Raw genomic sequence first — 22004 nt, forward strand, 5'->3', positions numbered from 1 at the left:
TTTTATAATTATAATAATTAGCTTGAGGAATTCCTTTCATTATTCTTTGTAAGGCAGATCTAGTGGTGATAAACTCCCTCAGTTTTTGTTTGTCTGAGAAAGGTGTTATCTTTTCTAACCTTTCTGAACAACGATTTTGCTGAGTAGAGTTTTCTTGGTTGGCAGTTTTTTGTTTAAGTGCTTTGAATATATCATCCCACTCTCTCCTGGTCTGAAAGATTTCTCTGAGAAATCCACTGAAGCTTTATGGGGGTTCTCTTGTAAGTTATAAGCTTCTTTTCTCTTGCTGATTTTAAGAATCTCTCTTCGTCTTTGATTTTCAACAGTTTTATTGTAATGTCTCTTTTTTAAAATTAATTAAATTATTATTTTTTTGGCTGTGTTGGGTCTTCGTTGCTGTGTGTGGGCTTTCTCTAGTTGCGGCGAGCAGGGGCTACTCTTTGTTGTGGTGCGCGGGCTTCTCATTGCAGTGGCTTCTCTTGTTGCAGAGCACGGGCTGTAGGTGGGCGGGCTTCAGTAGTTGTGGCACGCAGGCTCAGTAGTTGTGGCTCATGGGCTCTAGAGTGCAGGCTCAGTAGTTGTGGCGCACGGGGTTAGTTGCTCCATGGCATGTGGGATCTTCCCAGACCAGGGCTTGAACCCATGTCCCCTGCATTGGCAGGCGGATTCTTAGCCACTGTGCCACCAGGGAAGTCCTGTAATGTCTCTTGAAGATGTCTTTCAGTTGAATTTGTTTGCTGACCTATGAGCTTCATGAACTTGGATACCCACATTTCTCCCCAGATTTTGGAAGTTCTCAATCATTATTTATTTAAATAAACTTTCTATTCCTTCTTCCTCTCTTCTCCTGGGTCTCCAATAATTTGCAGATTTTTTTTCTTTTGGTGGAATTTCATAAATCACATAAGCTGTCCTCACTCTTTTGTTTTCCTCTGACTAGATAATTTCAAATGCCCTGTCTTCTAAGTCACAGATTCTTTCTTCCACTGATCCATTCTGCTGTTGATGCTCTCTATTGCAGTTTTCATTTCTTCAGCTCTAGAATTTGTTTAGTTCTTTTTTATGATTTCTCTTTGTTAAGTTTCTCATTTTGTTCATGAATTGTGTTCCTGATTTCATTGTATTGTCTTCCTCTGTTTTCCTGTAGCTCATTTAGCTTCCTTAAAACAGCTATTTTGAATTCTTTATTGAATATATCATAGATCTCCATGTCTTTGGATTTGATTACTAGAAGATTATTGTGATCTTTTGGTAGTGTTATGTTTCCTTGATTTCTCACATTGCTTGAAGTTTTGTGTTGCTGTCTTTGCATTTGAAGTAGCAGTCATCTCTATTTTTTACCCAATGATTTCAGGAGAGAAATACCTTCTGCCAGCCCTACTAGGGATTCTGAGGCTTTCTCAGACCTTTTATGTGTATGCCTACTCCATGCTTCTTACTCCCTGTGTGGCAGAATTCTTAAGCCTGTATGCCTTCTCTTGTTCAGTTCTCTCAGTTCAGTAGGCCAGGTGTTGACAGCCTCCCAAGGAGGCTTTCCCAAGGACATTGCTTTCCCAAGGACATAGATAAAGGTGAAGTTTGTTGTCTGTTCCTGACCCACAGATTTGGGCTGTGCTCACTAGCCATGTGCCAAAACTTGCTCTTGCTACCACTGGGAGCACACACAGGAAGCCAGCCACAGGTTGGGGATGTGTGTGGGTGAGGTGTGTGGAGAGCTAGGAGTGCCTGTGGGTTAGTTGGGGAGAATCCATGGACAAGGCATCCCCAGTGGTTCATGAGCTGATCTTCTTGATGGAGTCTACAATGCAGTTAGTAAGATCCATGTCGCATTAATGGTCTCTGAGGGTCCTACTTGCCACTCTCCCGGCCTCTTCCAGTCTCCCAGTCATGCAGCTCAAGATGCAGTACTCAAGATGGGGTGAGAGAGAAATGGGTCTCTTTGCCAGTGATCCACATAGCTAGGGAAGCTGTATGCTCACTTACATGCTCTCACTTCCCCCTGTGGAAGAAATCATGGGCTAAGAAGGTCTCTCTTGGCCCTGAGCTTTGCCATCTGGGGGAAGGAGTGTTGCAGGTTAAGGTAAACTGTTCCTTTTACTATGCATCCAAATTCATATATATCTTTTTGCTCCAGTGGTGTCCTACAACTTCTCTGTTGGAAACCTGGGCTTCCACAAAGGCTATCTTGTCTGTGGTTGATTATCTAAGACATTGTTCTCCAGGGGCTACTGGACTGCAGCTGAAAGGGGCTGGAGACATATGGGCCATTTGTAGGATCCACAGCCAGGACTGAGGTCTGTATACCTATTACATGACGCATGGTTAGGCCAGTCTCCTCTGGGGTCCCTTGGTGTATGGTGCTAGATTCCATAGCTTCCATAAAGGTACTTTTGTCCATAGGTGAATGCCAAATTGTTGTTGTTGAGGGGGGGTTATGAGTGAGGTATGTCTTATTGGGCCATTTTGCTGCCATCATTCCACAATGAGTTTTGATAGATGTAATCACCCATGAAACCACTACCATAATCAAGATAAGAACATCTCCATTATCTCTTAAAGTTTTCTTGTGCTCCTTTGCAGTCCATCCCTTGTTCCACCTCTGGCCCCCTTTTATGGAATTTCAAATGAGTGGAATCATACTGAATCTTTTCTGTCTGGCTTCTCTTACCAGCATGACTTTTTCAGAATTCATCCATATTGTTGGGAGTATCAGTGATTTGTTCCTTTTTATGGATGAAGAGTGATTATTCTTTTGTTTATGCATTTTAAATACTTTTTTGCTTATCCATTCACCAGTTGCATATATTTAGGTTATTTCTAGCTTTTGACTATTATGAATAAAGCTGCTGTAAACATTTTTGAACAAGTGTTTGCATGGATATAATCATTATTTCTTCGAGTAAATACCTGGGAGCAAAATAGATGGGTTATATGGTAGATATATATTTAACTCTATTAGAAGCTGCCAAACAGATTTTCAAAGTGATTGTTCCATTTTACATTCCTATTAGCACTGCAAGAGAGTTCTCCACATTCTTGCTCCACATTCTTGTCAACATTTGGTATTGTCAGTCTTTTCAATTTTAGCCATTCCAATATCATTATGGTTTTAATTTGTATTGCCTTCATAATTAAAGATGTTGAGAATCTTTTCATGTGTTCATTGAATATTAGTATGTTTTCTTTTGTGAAGGGTCTCTTCAAATATTTTGCCCCTGTTTAAAACTTAGATCTTTTGTCTTTTAATTATTAAATTATAGGAGTTCTTTATATATACTGAATACAGGTCTCTTGTCAGATATTAAGTATCGCATATAGGTTCTCTCCGTCTGTGGCTTGCCTTTTTGTGTTCTTAATGTTAATGATATCTTTCAATGAGTAAAGTTTTTAATTTTGGTGAAGTCTAGTTTATCAATTTCTTATTTGTGCTTTATGCTCTTTTGACTCCTAGTTAAGAACCCTTTGCCTACCCTAAGTCTGAAGATTTTCTCCTATATAAGTTTGATAGTTTTATCTTTTATATTTAGGATGGTGATTAATTTTCATATAAATTTTAGTGTTTAATGTAAAGTAAGTATTGATACTCATTTTTTTCAATGGTAATATCCAGTTTTCACAACATTTGTTGAAAATGCTTTTTTCACATCTGAATTGCTGTGACAACTTTGTTGAAAATTATCATATATGTGGGTCTACTTCTGGATTCCTTATTTTCTACATTGATTTCCATATATATTCTTTTGTTATTACACATCACCTTGATTACACTAACTCTTTAAATTAGTATAAATTCTCTTTGTTCTTCTTTTCTAAACTTACTTTGGATATTATGTGTTGTTTGCATTTTAACATAAATTTTAGAATTAGCTTATCAGTTTCTATACAAACACATGCTGGCTGTAGATAAATTGGAGAGACTGGTATCTTAACACTATTGAGTCTTCCAATCCATGAATATGGCATATCTCTTCATTTATTTAAGTCTTCTTTATTTTCTTTTAGCAATGTTATATCTTACGCAAATTTTGTTAAATTATCCTTAAATATTTCATATTTTCGATGCTATTATAAAAGGAGTTGTCTTAACATTTCATTCTCTAATTGTTTAATTGCTAGCATATAGAAATACTGTTGTTTTTTATGTATTGACCTTGTATCTTGAAACATTGCTAAATTCACATATTAATTCTAGTAATTCTCTTTATATTCTTAGGATATTCCCTGTATGTTATCATGTCATCTTCAAACCATTTACTGGTTTTAATTCTTTTAATTCTTCCTTTCCAATTTGAAGATCTTTTTATTTTCTTGCCTCATTTCACTGGTTAGGACTTCCAGTACAGTGATGAATATTGGTAACGAGGAGAGGCAAATCTGTATGACCCTGGAAACTCATTTCCTCCTTCCTTTCAGTAGCTTAACAGCTGAATCAGCTGAACTGAGCCAGCCTGTGGAGGGACAGCAAGGCCTTAAACTGTTGTCAGCATTCCTGGCATGCATGGTTCTTTTTTTTTTTTTCAAGATTTTTAAAAAATTTTATTTGTTTATTTTGGTTGCATTGGGTCTTCGTTGCTGCGCGTGGGCTTTCTCTAGTTGTGGCGAGCAGGGGCTACTCTTCGTTGCAGCGCACAGGCTTCTCATTGCAGTGGCTTCTCTTGTTGTGGAGCACGAGCTCTAGGCCGCGTGGGCTTCAGTAGTTGTGGCTCACGGGCTCTAGAACACAGGCTCAGTAGTTGTGGCCCACGGGCTTAGGTGCTTCGCAGCCTGTGGGATCTTCCCGGACCAGGGCTCGAACCCGTGTCCCCTGCATTGGCAGGCGGATTCTTAACCACTGCGCCACCAGGGAAGTCCCGGCATGCATGGTTCTTTTTGGGGACTTTGGTATGTAGACCTTGGCCCTGGAAATGCATACTTCTTACCATTGTTCCTGAATCCAGCTATCCCTTGATAAATTTTTTGTTACTTAAGGAAACTAGGGGTTTCCATTCCCTCCAAAGCTAACGTATAAATGTGTAACATAGTGAGGTGGTGGGGCTCACTCTTGCTCTTGTAGGAGTTTCAAGAGAACATCCTGCTTGCCAGCCAAAGGAGGCTTCTCTTCCCTCGGCAATTTTGTATACAGAAGATCTGTGCCTAACCTATACTGTGGAATAAAGAGAATTCAGTGTACAGAGTGTGGTTCCCTACTTCTCTCCTTCTAAGATTTTCTTCAATAAACATTGTTTATATCTATAGCCTCTGGTGTTAGTGGTATTTGTGCATGTCACCTTTGCACAACAAGTGTTGAAAGTGGACATACTTGCCTAGTTCCTTATCTCATGGGGACTCTAGTCAGTCTTTTATCATTGAGTTTGATGTTTAATATGGGTTTTTCATTAAATTTTCTTTTCTTCATAGTTTCAGAAAGTTTTTTTAAAATCATGAATGGGTGTTGAATTTTGTCAAATGCTTTTTTCCTCAGCATCTATTGACCTTTTTACCATTATATAATGTCTTTCTTTGTCTCTAGTAAAAATTTTTGAGTGAAAGTCTATTTTTTTATTGTGGGAAAATATACATAAGTTTACCATTTTAAACATTTTAAAGTATATTATTTAGTGGCATTAAGTACATTTTATTTTGTGCAACTGCTACAACTGTCTAATGCCCAGATTTTACATCACCTAAAATGGAAACCCTGTTCCCATTAAGCAGTCACTTCCCATTTCCCCTCTCTTCATACCCAGGAAACCACTAATTTGCTTTCTGTGTCTATGGATTTGCCTAGTCTGGATATTTAATATAGATGGGATCATACAACATGTGTCCTTTTGTCTTTGTCTTCTTTCACTTAGTAATATTTTTAGAGTTCATCCATGTTTCAGCATGCATCAGCACTTCATTCCTTTTTATGACTGAATAATATTCTACTGTATAGCTATACCATATTGTATTTATCTATTCATCACTTGATGGACATTTGAGTTGTTTCTACTTTTTAGCTATTGTGAATAGTGCTACTATTCATGTACAAACTTTTACTTGAACACTTGTTTTCAACTCTTTTGGGTATATACCTACGAGTAGAAATATTGGGTCATACGGTAATTCTATGTTTACTTAGTGAGTAACTGCCAAACTGTTTTCCATAGTGGCTGTATTTACATTCCCACCAGCAATTTATAAATGTTCCAGTTCTCCATATCCCCACCAACACTTGTAAACTTTCTCTATTTTTTAATTTTAGCTCTCCTAGTGGATGTGAAGTGGTATCTCATTGTGGTTTTGATTTACATTTCCCTAGTGCCTAATGACATTGAGCATCTTTTCAGTGCTTGTTAGCCATTTGTACATCTTCTTTGGGGAAATATCTATTTGAGTTCTTTGCTCATTTTAAAATTGCATTGTTTGTCTTTTGGTTGTTGAGTAATAAGAGTTCTTTGTATAATCTGGATACAAGACTCTTAGCAGATATATGATTTACAAATATATTCCCCCATTCTGTGGGCTGCCTTTTCACTCTCTTGATAGTATACTTTGATGCACAAAAATGTTTAATTTTGATGAAGTCCAATTTAATTATTTTTCCTTTTGGTGTCATACCCAAGATATCATTACCAAATCCAAAGTTATGAAGGTTTACTCTATATTTCCAGCTCTTATTTAGGTCTTTGATCCATTTTGAATTAACTTTGTACGTGGTGTGAGGTAAGGATCAAGCTTCATTCTTTTGCATGTAGATCCAGTTGTCCCAAAATTTGTTGAAGAGATTATTTTTTCCCCATGGAATTGTCTTAGCACCCTTGCTAAAATCAATTGACCATAGTAAATGGGTTTATTTCTGGACTCTTAATTCTGTTCCATTGAATGATATGTCCATCCTTATGCCAGTAGCATACTGTTTTGATTACTGTAGCTCTGTAGTAAGTTTTGAAATCAGGAAGTGTGAGTCCTTTAGCTTTGCTTTTCCTTTTCAAGATTGTTTTCACTCTTTAGGGACCTTTGTGAATTCATATGCATTTTAGGATTGGCTTTTCCATTTCTGCATAAAAGGCCTTTGGAATTTTAATAGGGATTGAGCTGAAACTGTAAATTGATTTGGGGAGTATTGCTACCTTAACAGTAGTAATTTTTCCAATCCATGAACATGGGATGTGTTTCCATTTATTTATTTCCTCTTTAATTTTTTTCAGCAATGTTTTGTAGTTTTCAGTGTACAAGTTTTGTACTTCCTTCATTAAATTTATTCCTAAGTACTTTATTATTTTTGACTCTATACTGAAAATTGAATTGTTTTCTTATTTTCCTTCTTTGATCGTTCATTGCTGGTGTATAGAAATACAACTGATTTTTGAGTGTTGATCTTGTATCCTGCAACTTTACTGAATTTATTTGTTAGCTCTAATAGGTTTTTTTGGTGCCTGTGTGTTTGTGTATTCTTTAGGATTTCCATATATAGGATGATGTCACCTGCAGATAGAGATAGTTTTACTTCTTCATTTCCAATATGGATGTGTTTTATTTCTTTTTCTTGCCTAATTATAAGTGGCTCACTTTAGATTTAAAGACACAAAATCTGCAGACAGTAAATGCTGGAGAGGGTGTGGAGAAAAGGGAGCCCTCCTACACTGTTGGTGGGAATGTAAATTGGTACAGCCACTATGGAGAACAGTATGGAGGTTCTTTAAAATACTAAAAATAGAAATACCGTATGACCCAGCAATCCCACTCTTGTGCATATACCCAGAGAAAACTGTAATTTGAAAAGATACATGCACCCCAGTGTTCACTGCAGCACTATTTACAATAGCCGGGACATGGAAGCAACCTAAATGTCCATCAACAGAGGAATGGATAAAGAAGATGTGGTACATATATACAATGGAATATTACTCAGCCATAAAAAAGAACAAAATAATGCCATTTGCAGCAACATGGGTGGACCTAGAGATTGTCATACTGAATGAAGTAAGTCAGACACAGAAAAACCAGTATCATATGATATCGCTTATATGTGGAATCTAAAAAAAAAAAAAAAAGAGTACAAATGAACTTATTTACAAAACAGGAGTAAAGTCATGGATGTAGAAAACAAACTTATGGTTACCAGAGTAGAAGGGGAGGGGAGGGATAAATTGGGAGACTGGGATTGACATATACACACTGCTATATATTAAATAGATAACTAATAAGAACCTGCTGTATAGCACAAGGAACTCTACTCAGTACTCTGTAATGGACTATATGGGAAAAGAATCTAAACAACAACAAAAAAAAACAAGAGTGGATATATGTATATGTATAACTGATTCACTTTGCTGTATGCCTGAAACTAACACAACACTATAAATCAACTGTACTCCAATAAAAATTGAAAAAAAAGGGAAAAAAAACTGAAGACACAAATAAGCTGAAAGTAAAAGGATAGAAAAAGATATTTCATACAAACAGGAACCAAAAGAGAGCTGGAGTGGCTATACTGATATCACAGAAATTAGACTTTAACACAAAAATTATTGCTGGAGACAAAGAAGAATATTATATAATGATAAAAGGGCCAATAATGGAGACAAAGAAGAATATTATATAATGATAAAAGGGCCAATAATGCAGAAAAAACATTAAAGAAAATTCTACACTGAATTATGATTTTGAAAAATAATCTCTTAGTAAACTTATGAATAAAAGGAAATTTCTTCAACCTCATAAAAGATATTTATGAAAAACCCACAGCTCGGCTTATACTCAGTGGTGAAAGACTAAATGGTTTTCCCCCTGAGACCAGGAACGAGGCAGTGAGGCTTCCTTTCACCACTTCTGTTCAACATCATGCTAGAAATTCTAGCCAGAGTAATTGAATAAAGATTTATCAAATACTTTACATCAGCTGTTTTAACTATGTTTAAAGAATTAAAGCAAACAATGTCTAAAGAACAAAAGGAAATATGAGACTGATGTCTCACCAAATAGTGAATATTAATAGATAGAAATTATTTTTTAAAAACTGAATAGAAATTCTGAGGTTAAAAACTTAACTGAAGTGAAAATTAACTGGAGGGGCAAAACAGCAGATTGAGAAGGCAGAAGAAAGAATCAGTGGACTTGAAGATAGGATAGTTGTTCAATATCTGGGCTTACTCAGGGACAGTTTCTATTGATTGCTTTTTTTCCTTTGTATGATCCATATTTCCTTATTTTGTTTAATGCCTCATAATTATTTTGTTGAAAACTGGACATTAAAAATGTATAGCAAAAAAAAAATGTATAGCAAGAAAACTCTGTAAGTCAAATTCTTCCCTCCCAGGGTTTGCTTTGCTGATGCTTGTAGTTTGTTTGTTTCATGACTTTTATGAATTAATTCTGTCATCTGTATTCTTTATTACACATGAACACAGAAGCCTTTGTTCTATTTGTTTAGTTGTCAGCCAGTGATTGGACAGAACTTTCCTTAAATATTTGGAACCAAAAGATATCTCCCAGTCTTTGCTGGATGGCTCTGTGTGCAAGTTGGGGCATGCCTTCAACACTTAGCCAGGCAGTTTATAACTGTGCCTTAGCCTTCACTTCCTGCTTTCACAGAGCCTCATGGTTAGACAGAGCTAAAGTTTAGGATCTTCTCATGTTTTTCCTGAGCATGCACTCACCTGCATACAGCCCTAAGCCTGCACGTGACCTTATTCTAGGTAGGAGATTCTGATAGTTTAGATGAGGCTGTGGTGATGGAGAGGAAAAATCTAGGTGATCTTAAAGAGGTATAATTCACTGATTATTAAGTATACAGGTAGGCACATATGTTATTTCAAAAAAGAATCTTTTGTTTTAAAATTCTGATGGTGAATAATTTAATCTTTTAAAAACCCATTGAGAGATTATCTTTTTGTTTTTGTTGATTTGCTTCATTTTGAACTCTGTAATGAATCTGTATCTGATTCTAAGACAATTGGTCTATCTATTCAAAAAATCAAATTGTAAAAGGAAGTTACTATGAATCTTTTTCTAACAAGAAATTTTTCTTCCTAGTGGATATTTTGACTTACGTTGTCTGGAAGATAAGTGGCTTACCTGCAACTCGTGTAATTGGAAGTGGTTGTAATCTAGACTCTGCCCGTTTTCGTTACCTAATTGGAGAGAAGTTGGGTGTACATCCCACAAGCTGCCATGGTTGGATTATTGGAGAACATGGTGATTCAAGTGGTAAGTGTAAACTCATTATCATTATATTATCACACTTCTTATCTTTAATAATGCTTTTTTTCCTTAAATATAGCTGTACAGCACTTATTTTTTTGGCATATTACTAACTTTTTCTATTCCTTTACTTTCAGTCTTTTGTGTCATTGATTTAGCTACCTCTTATAAAATAGTGCATAGAGCATATAGCTATTTTAAAATTTTATTTATTTATTTATTTATTTATTTATGGCTGTGTTGGGTCTTCGTTTCTGTGCGAGGGCTTTCTCTAGTTGCGGCAAGCGGGGGCCACTCTTCATCGCGGTGCACGGGCCTCTCACTATCGCGGCCTCTCTTGTTGCAGAGCACAGGCTCCAGATGCACAGGCTCAGTAATTGTGGCTCACGGGCCCAGCTGCTCCGCGGCATGTGGGATCTTCCCAGACCAGGGCGCGAACCCGTGTCTCCTGCATTGGCAGGCAGACTCTCAACCACTGCGCCACCAGGGAAGCCCATATAGCTATTTTAAAAGTCAACGAGTGTTTGTCTGGAGCAGTTTCATTGTGATTTTAAAAACAGAGTTATTAAGATATAAAACACATCCCATAAACTTTACCCATTTAAAGTGTATTATTCACTGGCTTTTTATTCAGAGTTGTGCAACTGTCACCACAATCTAATTGTAGAAAATTTTCATCACCCCAAAAAACTCCCACTCCTGCACTCACCCCCACTCTAGCCCCAGGCAACCATTAATCTACTTTCTGACTGTATAGATTTGTTTTTCCCTGACTTTTCATAGAAATAAAATTGCTTAATATGTGATTTAAGCTATTACTTAGGTCACACGAACCATTTTCTTTTTTTAACTTAAACATTTAATCTCTTCTATACAATTAGAACTTTATACTTACAGTGTTCTCTAATTATGTCATATGTGTAAGTTTTCTTTCCATAATGCCAATAGACTTGTTGAGAATAGGCACCATTTGTTCATTTATTCAATCATCCATTTGTTTATTCAAAACATTTAATGAGCCCTTCTCTTTTCTTTATACTTCAAGGGTCGTAGTATAATAAATACTTTTGATTTGACTTAAACAAATATTTCTTTGACTAGTGCCTTAATTTGACCCTGTTGGCATGTGTTATTGTCTTAGCTCTTCCTCCTGAAAATTATTAAAAGTAATTTTGTGGGCTTCCCAGGTGGTGCAGTGGTTAAGAATCTGCCTACCAATGCAGGGGACACGGGTTCGAGCCCTGGTCCGGGAAGATCCCACGTGCCACAGAGCAACTAAGCCCGTGCGCCACAACTACTGAGCCTGTGCTCTAGAGCTCGTGAGCCACAACTACTGAGCCCACGTGCCACAACTACTGAAGCCTGTGCGCCTAGAGCCCGTGCTTCAGAACAAGAGAAGCCACCACAGTGAGAAGCCTGCACACTGCAACGAAGAGTAGCCCCCGCTCACCGCAACTAGAGAAAGCCCACGTGCAGCAACTAAGACCCAACACAGCCAAAAATAAATAAATAAATAAATAAATAAATAAATTTATATTTTAAAAAAAAGTTATTTTGCCAGATATGTTTTAATTTCTCCCATTTAGTATTCCATGATTTTATTTTTAAAAAACCATGTATGGTTTAATAGTATGGTATTAATTTATTGCTCTTTTCCCTCTTATAATATTTTATCATTTCTTATAGATTATTTTCTTTGTGGATTCTATATTTGTGTCTTGCTTAAAATGCCTCCTTATTACACAATTACAAGTAAATTCTACTACATGTTTTATAATGCTTTATAATTTTATTTTTTACATTTACCTCTTTTGTCTATTTGAAACTTATTTTTATATATGGCGTAAGGTAGTAACCTAACTTTATTCTTAAAAAACCCACTGAACTTAAACAACTGATGCAGTACTGGCAAGAAGAGTTCCTTCTGAGATTTATTTCTTTCAGTGCCCTTATGGAGTGGAGTAAACGTTGCTGGTGTTGCTCTGAAGACTCTAGACCCTAAGTTAGGAACTGATTCAGACAAGGACCAGTGGAAAAATATCCATAAGCAAGTTGTTGGAAGGTAACATTATAGTCATTCACTTTCTTAGTGCCTTAATAATCTATTGTAAGAACAAATTTTGCAGACAAAAAGTATAAAAGTTGATCTCTGCTTTTTGTGAGATAAATAACATTCTGAAAATCCCCAAATTCAGATATACATAATGCATAGCTTTCTTTTGGGGAGCATTGTTCAAATCGAAAAATACACTTCTCACTTCATAAGAAGTCATATATGTTTGAGAGCAATATAGCATAGTGATTAGGAGCATGGACTTTGGAACCACGTTGCTCAGGATTTTTCAAACCTGGCTTCACCATTTATTAGTGGTGTGATATTGGGAGGTTATTTAAAATATTGAAAGCTCAGTTTCCTCATATTTAAAATGAGGATAGTAATAGAGCCAACCTTAGAGGGCTATTATGAAGAGTAAATGACTTAGTACGTGTAGAATGCTTAGAATGGTACCCAGAACTGATTAATTAACTGATTAAGTTCAAAAGACTTGATGAAAAGAAACATGAAACTGATGCAGATGATCAGAAGTTAACTAATTAGGTTTACTTATAAATGAAGTGTCTGACTCTGTACACATCCCCTGAATAGCATACATGATTCTCCTTCATGCTTTAACCAAGATACATATTAGTAAAATTATAGAACTTAGAAATCACTTTTGGATATTCAAAACTGGAATATTAAATCTACAAAAGCACATGTCTATTGAATGTATATTTATGATAGCAACCCTACAAAAATGTATAAGAATTAGGGCAGAGACTAAAAAGGCACACAATATAACAAAAAAGTTATTATGGGTTAGTTTTATTCTCTACATGACTTTTAGTTAAAAAAAATAAATTATATTATTTTCTGATCTTAAAGCACATGACCCCTTTAGTGGGTATAGAGTTTCAGTTTGGGAAGATGAAAAAGTTCTGGAGAGGATGGTGGTAATGGTGGTAAAACATTGTTTAAGTACTTAATGCCATTGAACTGTATGCTTAAAATGGTTTAAATGGCAAATTTTACCACAATTACAAAAAATAAAATAAAATGAGTATTGTACATGGCTACCGATAGTGGTCTAGAGTTCAGACTGTCAAACTAACAGTACATAATAGACTTTAATCTAGCATTAAGTTTATCTAGCTTAGTGAAAGGATACTGGACAGAAAACACAGTATGGAATATTAGCATTTACTTCAGGAGGTGTTTCAAATGCTAAGGTGTAGCTTCCAGGCCCCATCACTATAGGGGGCACACTCAGTTGCAACGGATGAGAGCAGACTACCCCAGCACAGGAAAGCCACTGCCTTTGTGTCCCAGCAGTTTTTAATACAGTTCTTGTCACATAGGTCTCAGGATTTGCATGCTTGTTCCCAGTCTTCTAGTCCTGGTGCAATGCACACATCAAGAGTTACATAGGGCTTCCCAGGTGGCGCAGTGGATAAGAATCTGCCTGTCAATGCAGAGGACACAGTTTCGATCCCTTGTCTGGGAAGATCCCACATGCCGCAGAGCAACTAAGCCCGTGTGCCACAACTACTGAGCTCACGTGCCACAACTACTGAAGCCCGCATGCCTAAAGCCTGTGCTCCACAACAAGAGAAGCCACCGCAATGAGAAGCCCGCACACCGCAACAAAGAGTAGCCCCTGCTCTCCACAACTAGAGAAAGCCCGCGCGTAGCAATGAAAACCCAATGCAGCCAAAAATAAATAAATGAAGACCCAACGCAGCCAAATATAAATAAATAAATAAATTTTTTTTAAAAAGAGTTACATAATATGCAATGCTGATAACCTTGTTCCATTACGATTACTATTCCACATTTATCTTAAATAATTTATACATAAATAATTTATGTATTTTATTTTTTTTCCTATTTCTTTAATTGTGATAAAATACACATAACATAAAATTTACCATCTTAATCATTTTAAGTGTATAGTTCAATGGTATAAAAACCATTCATAATCTTCTGTAACCATACCACCATCCATCTCATAACTCTTCATAATTTAAGACTGAAACTCTGTATCCATGAAACAATCCCTCCCCATTAATCCCTCACCCCAGGCGCTGGCTACCACCTTTCTACTTTCTGTTTCTATGATTTTGACTACTCTATCATATAAGTGAAATCATACAGTATTTGTCTTTTCGTGGCTAGTTTATTTCACTTAGCATAATGTCCTTAAGGTTCATCCGTGTTATAGCATATGTCAGAGTTTCCTTTTTAAACTGAATGATATTCTATTGTATGTAAATATACCACATATTGCTTATCCATTCGTCTCTTTTTTTAAATTAATTTATTTATTTTATTTATGGCTGTGTTGGGTCTTCGTTTCTGTGCGAGGGCTTTCTCTAGTTGCGGCAAGTGGGGGCCACTCTTCATCGCGGTGCGTGGGCCTTTCATTATCGCGGCCTCTCTTGTTGCGGAGCACAGGCTCCAGACGCGCAGGCTCAGTAATTGTGGCTCACGGGCCTAGTTGCTCCGCAGCATGTGGGATCTTCCCAGACCAGGGCTCGAACCCGTGTCCCCTGCATTGGCAGGCAGATTCTCAACCACTGCGCCACCAGGGAAGCCCCATTCGTCTCTTGATGGACTCTTGGGTTGCTTCCATGCTTTAGCTATTGTGAATAATGCTGCTATGAACATGGGTGTACAAGATCCTGCTTTCAGTTCTTTTGGGTATATACCCATAAGTGGAATTGCTGTATCATGTGGTAATTCGATTTTTAGTTTTTTTGAGGAATCACCATACTGTTTTCCGCAGTGGCTATACCATTTTACATTCCTACTAGTAGTGTACAGGAATTCCAATTTCTCCAAATCCTCACCAACACTTGTTGTTTTCTTTTTTTTTTCTCTTTATTTTATTTTTTTAAAATTAATTAATTTATTTTTGGCTGTGTTGGGACTTCCTTTCTGTGCGAGGGCTTTCTCTAGTTGCGGCAAGCGGGGGCCACTCTTCATCGCGGTGCGTGGGCCTCTCACTATCGCGGCATCTCTTGTTGCGGAGCACAGGCTCCAGACGCACAGGCTCAGCAGTTGTGGCTCACGGGCCCAGTCGCTCCGCGGCATGCGGGATCTTCCCAGACCAGGGCTCGAACCCGTGTCCCCCGCACTGGCAGGCGGACTCCCAACCACTGTGCCACCAGGGAAGCCCTGTTGTTTTCTGCTTGATAGTAGTCATCCTAATGGATGTGAGGTGGTATCTCATTGTAGTTTTGGTTTGCATTTCCCTAATTAGTGATGCTGAGCATTTTGTCATGTGCTAATAGGCCATCTGTATATCTTCTTTGGAGAAATGTCTGTTCAAGTCTTTTGCCCACTTTTGAATTGGGTTGTTTGTTTTGTTGTTATTGTTGTTGTTGTTGAGTTTTAAGAGTCCTGTCTATATTCTGGATATTAATCTCTCATCAGATAACTTACAAATATTTTCTTCCATTCCATAGGTTCTTTTTTTACTCTTTTTATAGTGTCTTTGATGTGCAAAACTTAAAAATTTTCATGAAATCCATTTGTCTGTTTTTTCTCTTGTTACCTTTTGTGTTCTGTCCAAGAAATCATTGCCAAATGCAATGTCGTGAAGCTTTTGCCCTATGTTTTCATGTAAGAGTATCATAGTTTTAGGTCTTACATTCAGATCTTTGATTCATTTTGAATTCATTTTTGAAAATGCTGTTATGTCAGGGTTTAGTTTTAATCTTTTGCACGTGGATATCCAGTTTCTCCAGCACCATTTGTTGAAAAGACTGCCCTTTTCCCATTCAATGGTCTTGGCACACTTTTTGAAAATCAGTTGAATATCAGATATGTAGGTTTATTTCTGGGCTTTCTATTCTATCCCATTGGGTCTGTATGTTTGTCTTGATACCAGTACTATACAGTTTTGATTACTGTAGCTTTGTAGTAAGTTTTGAAATCAGGTAGTGTGAGTCCTTCAGCTTTCAAGATTGTTTTGGCTCTTTAGAGTCTCTTGAGATTCCATATGAATTTTAGGGTGGGTTTTTCTACTTCTGCAAAAAATATCTTTGGGAATTTGATGGGAATTTCACTGAATCTATAGATGGTTTGGGGTAGTATTAACATCTTAATAATATTAAGTCTCCAATCCATGAACATAAGATGTGTTTCCATTTATTTATGTCTTCTTTAATTTCTTTCAGCAAAGTTTTATGGTTTTCATTGTACAAGTCTTTCACCTCCTTGGTTAAGTTAATTCCTAAGTATTTTATTCTTTTTGATGCTATTGTAAATGGGATTGATTTCTTAATTTCCTTTTCAGATTGTTCATTGTCATTATATAGAAATGCAATTTTTTAATGTTGACTTTGTATCCTGCTACTTTACCAAATTCATTTATTAGTTCAGCAGTTTTTTTGTGTGTGTGTATAGAATCTTTACAGTTTTCTGCATGTAAGATCATGTCATCTATAAGTAGGGATACTTTCATTTCTTCCTTTCCAATTTGAATGCCTTTTATTTCTCTTTCTTACCTAATTGCTCTGGATAGAACTTGCAATACTGTGTTGAATGGAAGTGGCAAAAGTGAGCATCCTTGCCTTATTCCTGACCTTAAAGGAAAAGCTTTTAGTTTTTCACTGTTGAGTATGACCTTCACTGTGGGTTTTTCATATATGGCTTTTATTATGTTGAGGTAGTTTCCTTCTATTCCTAGTTTCTTGAGTGTTTTTATCATGAAAAGGTGTTGAATTTTGTCAAACGATTTTTATGCATCAGTTGAGATAATAATGTGGTTTTCCTCCTTTATTCTCTTAATGTGGTGTATTACATTGGTGGATTTTGGTATGTTGAACCATCCTTGCATTCCAGGAATAAATCATGGTGTATAATCCATTAAATACTGTTGAATTTGGTTTGCTAGTATTTTGTTGAGGATTTTTGCCTCATTGTTCATAAGGGATAATGGTCTCTAGTTCTTTTTTCTCTTCTTTCTTTTTTTTTTCCTAAGATACAATTTACTCTTTACAACCAGGGTCCACAGGTCCAGGCTGCAGAGCGGCAGCAGGAAGCAGACACTCCAATCTGGTTCTGGGTAACCTGGTAATAAAAATGAGCCCATAATGCCCCTCTGGCCTCTTGAGACACCACAGGCTCACTGCCTAAAATAACTAGAGCTCTGGAAATATTAAATAGAAGAGTGATTTCCAGGGGGGAAATTTTAAATAAGATGCACATGGGAAAGGCCATAGAAAGTTTGCCAAGTGAAATTTGGTACATAATTGTGTTCACTTGATATCCAAAGTGTGTGTGGTCAGTCGAGCACTCCTGCCAAAGCCTCAGTATGGCTTGTAGTTATTCTAATGGCCACCGTGTTGCTGGCTTTTCCCAAAATTTGTACCACCCTGACTGTAGTCGTAGCCGGGGCCTAATAGCCATAAGGTGAGTAGTCACAGCTGACATAGCTGGGTCCATAGTCCTGCTGGTAGCTGTAGCCCTGGTTCCAGTAGCTGCCATAGCCCTGATTCCTACTCTGACTCTGACCTCCTCCACTTCCACCACCACCACCGCTGCCTCGGTTCCCTTGGTTGCCACCCCCATGGCCCCCAGAGCCATACTGCTGCTGTTGATAAACCTCTTTGGGCTGAGCCACCTTGATTTCACACTTACTTCTGCTGATGGTGTGGAACTTTTTCTCCAGAACTTTCTTCACAGGTTCCTCTTCTTTAAAGGTGATAAAAACAAAGGCTCGTCTTTTGTTCGACTTTGGATCCATTGGAAGCTCAATGGCTTCAATCTCCCCAAACTCGCCGACGTACTCCCTGATCTTCTCCTCAGTGGCTTCAGGATTCAGACCCCCCACAAAAATTTTCTTTACTGGCTCTTTCTTCATGGCCATGGCTTTTTTGGGGTCAGTGACACAGCCATCCAGTCTGTGCTCCTTCTGATCTAGAACCTTCTCCACACTGGCTGCACCTTTGAAGAGGATAAACCCAAACCCTCTTGACCAGCCAGTGTTGGGATCCATTTGTATTGTACAGTCAACGACCTCTCCAAATTTGGTAAAATAGTCCTTTAGGTCCTTTTTGCTGGTATCCCAGCTCAGGCCACCAATGAACAGTTTTCCCACATCCTTCTCGTTCTTGCTGGCGTTTATCTAGTTGCCTTCCTTGCCATTCTGGTTGCTAGCCTGGGGCGCTGTGCTCCCGCCTTCAGCACTTGCCACGACCCCGGTGCCGGCCGGCGACTCGCCTTCGGGGGTGGCCTCGTGTCCGTTGTTGGTGGCGCCCGTTGTCTCCATGGGCTGCTCCTCACCCGCTTTCGACATGCTAGGCCATGGCGTGCAGCTCCAACCCAGAAGCTTGCCCGGGCCTGTGTGGTGCCTCTGCCTCTAGTTTTTTTCTTATACTGACTTTGTCTGGCCTTGGTAAATGGGTAATGCTTAGAATCAGTAATAATGGCTCCACTTTCATTTCTGATTTTAGTAATTTGAGTCTTCTCTCTTTTTTCTTAATTCATCTAGCTAAAAGTTGTCAATTTGTTGATCTTTTCAAAGAACCATTGATTTTTTTCTATTGTTTTTCCATTCTCTGTTTTGTTATTTCTGATCTTTATTATTTACTTCCATTTGCTAGATTTGGGTTTAATTTGTTCTTTGTTTTCTAGTTCCTTAAGTTGTAACATTAGATTGTTAATTTGACATCTTTCTTGTTTTTTAATGTAAGCATATATGGCTATAAGTTTACCCTTTAGCACTGCTTTCTCTCTGACCAATAAGTTTTATGTTATGTTTTCATTTTCATTCATCTCTAGGTATTTCCTAATTTCCATTGTGCTTTCTTCTTTGATCCATTAGGCTGTTATAGAGTGTACTTTTTAATTTCCACAAATTTGTGAATTTTCCAGTGTTACTTCTGTTACTGATTTCTAAATTCACCTTGTTGTGTCAGAGAATATACTTTGTATGATGCCTGTCTTTTTAAATCTATTGAGACTTAATTTGTGGCATAACGTATAGTCTATTCTCGAAAATATCCCATGTGCACTTGAGGAGAATGTAGATGCTGTTGTTGTTGGGTAAAGTGTTCTGTTTGTCTGTTAGATCTAGTTGGTCTATGGTGTTGAACTCTCTATTTCCTTACTTACCTTCTGTTTGATTGATCTATCCATTATTGAAAGTCAGGTATTGAAGTCTTCAATTGTTATTGTAGAACTGTCTATTTCTCCCTTCAATTTTGTCAGTTTTTGCTTCACGATGGTCTGCTATTAGATGCATACATGTTTATAATTATTGTTTTATTTTCTTTCATTTTCTTTCTTGAACCTCTAATTAGTATGTAATGTCCTTCTTTGCCTATTGTAAACTTTTTTGATTTGAAGTCTATTTTATCTGACATTAGTATAGCCACCCCTGCTCCCTTTTGGTTACTATTTGCATAAAATATCTTTTTCCATTCTTTCACTTTTAATCTATTTGTGTCTTTGGCTTTAAAGTAAGTTTCATGTTGACAGCATGTACTTGGCTCATGTGTTTTGATCCATTCTGTCAGTCTCTTTAGATTGGAGAGTGTAATTTGTTTACATTTAAAGTAATTACTGATAAGGGGGGCTTCTGTCATTGCGCTATTTGTTTTCTATATGCCTTAGAGCTTCTTGTTTCTCATTTCCTGCATTACTGTCTTCTTTTGTTTATTTTTTGTAGTGAAATATTTAAACTCCTGTCTCATTTTCTTTTGTATATATCCTATAGCTATTATAGCTATTTTCATTTTGGTTGCCATGGGGGATTACCTTTAGCACCCTAAAGTTATAATACTCTTATTTGAATTTCTACCAGCTTAACTTCAATAACATACAAAACCTCTGCTTCTTCATAGTTCCATCCTCACCTCTTTTGATCGTTGATGTCACAAAATTGCATCTTTACACACTGTTTGCCCCAAAATATAAACTAATAATTCTTTTAAATGCAGTTGTTTCTTAAATTTGAAAATGGGAGTTACACACCAAAGTCACAGTAATACTAGCTTTTAGACTAATTTTTTAAAAATGTATTTAGTCTCTTAAATTATGCAGAAAACAAAAAGTATAAGTATAAACCATTGTTAAAATATTACTAGCTTTTATAACTGCCCATGCATTTACCTTTACTGAGATCTTTATTTTTTCACATGGCTTCAAGTTACTGTTTATTTCACCCTGCAGGACTGCCTTGAGTATTTCTTGCAGGACTGGTCTAGTGGTGATGAACTCCCTCAGCTTTTGTTTCTTTGGCAAAGTCTTAATTTTTCCCTCACTTTTGAAGAACAATTTTGCTGGATATAAGATATGATTCTTGGTTGACAGTTGTTTTCTTTTTATCACTTTAAATATATCTGCCCAGTACCTTCTGGCCTCCAAAGTTTCTGGTGAGAAATCTGCTGATGATCTTATTTTTCACTTTTCTTCAGTCTTTTTTTCTTTCTGTTCCTCAGTCAGTAATTTCCATTGTCCTATCTTCAAGTTTGCTGATTCTGTCTTCTGCCTGCTCAAATCTGTTTTTTAGTCCATCTAGTGATTTTTTTCATTTCAGTTATTGTGCTTTTCAGCTCTAGAATTTTGGGGGTGGGGGTTCTTATTAGGTTTTATATTTCTTTATTGATATTTCCATTTTGTTCACGCATCATTTTCTTGACTTCCTCTACATCTTCCTTTAGTTCTTTGAGTGTCTTTAAGACAGTTGTTTTAAAGTCTTTGTCTAGTATATCTGCCATCAGTTTTTTTTCCCCCAGGGACAGTTTCTGTTGATTCATTTTTTCCTTTGAATGGGCCATACTTTTATATTTCTTTGTATGCCTTGTGATTTTTTGTTGTTGTTGTTGAAAACTGGATGTTTGAATCTAATAATATGACAATTTTATCAGATTCTATCCCTTCCCCAGGGTTTGCTGGGTTTTTGTTGTTATTGTTATTGCTTTTGTTTTTTGATTGTTGAAGGCTGCTTCTGTGCCAGGGACCAACCTGAGGTGTACTCTTAAGGTCTTTGAGGTTGTTTCTAGGCCTGTGCTTTTCCCTGGGCATACGTGGTTACTTTCTAATTTCCCCCAAATATGCAACTGCTTTTGTATGTTCTGGTCTTTAATGTCTGGCTCCCAAGAGGGGAAAAAGAAATATTAAGGGAAAGGGTGCCTGCCCTTTACATTCCTTGGAGGTTACTTTAGCCAGAGGGGGAGAGGCTTGCAACAGTTGTGGGGAGGTGCAACAACAATGGCTTTGCCCTCTTTGTCTACACCTCTGTCATCAGAAGCAGTAATCAGTCATTAGAGAACAGATCTCTGATATTTGGAGGAAAGGGTGCTTTTCACAGGCTGTGCACAGACTGCTTTGGGTACATGCAAACAGCCCTGCTACTCTGCTAAGGGCTGAAATTGGCTGAAATTAACCACAGTTTAACATACAAACCTTCCCCTGGAAATCTCAAGCTTTCAGAAGACTCCAGAGTTCCCCCAAAAGTTATATCAGACAGATTCTGGCAGTGCAGTAATTGTCTAGTTGGGGAGATAGATTCCTGGTGCTTCCTACTTCTCCATCTTCCTAGAATCCTCAAGTATTTAACTAGATTTTTAAACCTAGAAAACTGTTTTGTGAAAAAGCCAACTCAAAGTCATCTTCCCAGATACTCCTGCCTTTTTGGAAAGGGTCCATACCTGCTGTTAACCATTTACCCATGACCTGGGTGATTATCTTTGTATCATATATTCTTCATAGTTCCTGTGACAAACATGTCCTAATATTTTACACATAGAAAAAAAACAAGCTTGTATACCTATAATCACCAGGA

General features: G+C 37.3%; 1 protein-coding gene and 1 pseudogene across 2 annotated transcripts in view; one reads left to right on the forward strand and one right to left on the reverse strand.

Moving 5' to 3' along the window:
* LOC132369883 (L-lactate dehydrogenase C chain) overlaps positions 1–22004 on the forward strand; it is a 48898-nt gene that overhangs the window by 18136 nt on the left and 8758 nt on the right. For both annotated transcript variants that reach the window (XM_059929584.1, XM_059929585.1), the window contains 2 exons: positions 10000–10173; positions 12112–12229. In XM_059929584.1, the coding sequence (XP_059785567.1) occupies positions 10000–10173; positions 12112–12229 (292 nt within the window). The remainder of the gene's footprint in view (positions 1–9999; positions 10174–12111; positions 12230–22004) is intronic.
* LOC132369882 (heterogeneous nuclear ribonucleoprotein A/B-like) lies at positions 17524–18512 on the reverse strand (annotated as a pseudogene).

This window comes from Balaenoptera ricei, chromosome 8 (genome assembly GCF_028023285.1).
Source record: "Balaenoptera ricei isolate mBalRic1 chromosome 8, mBalRic1.hap2, whole genome shotgun sequence".
In the NCBI taxonomy this organism is placed as follows: domain Eukaryota; kingdom Metazoa; phylum Chordata; class Mammalia; order Artiodactyla; family Balaenopteridae; genus Balaenoptera; species Balaenoptera ricei.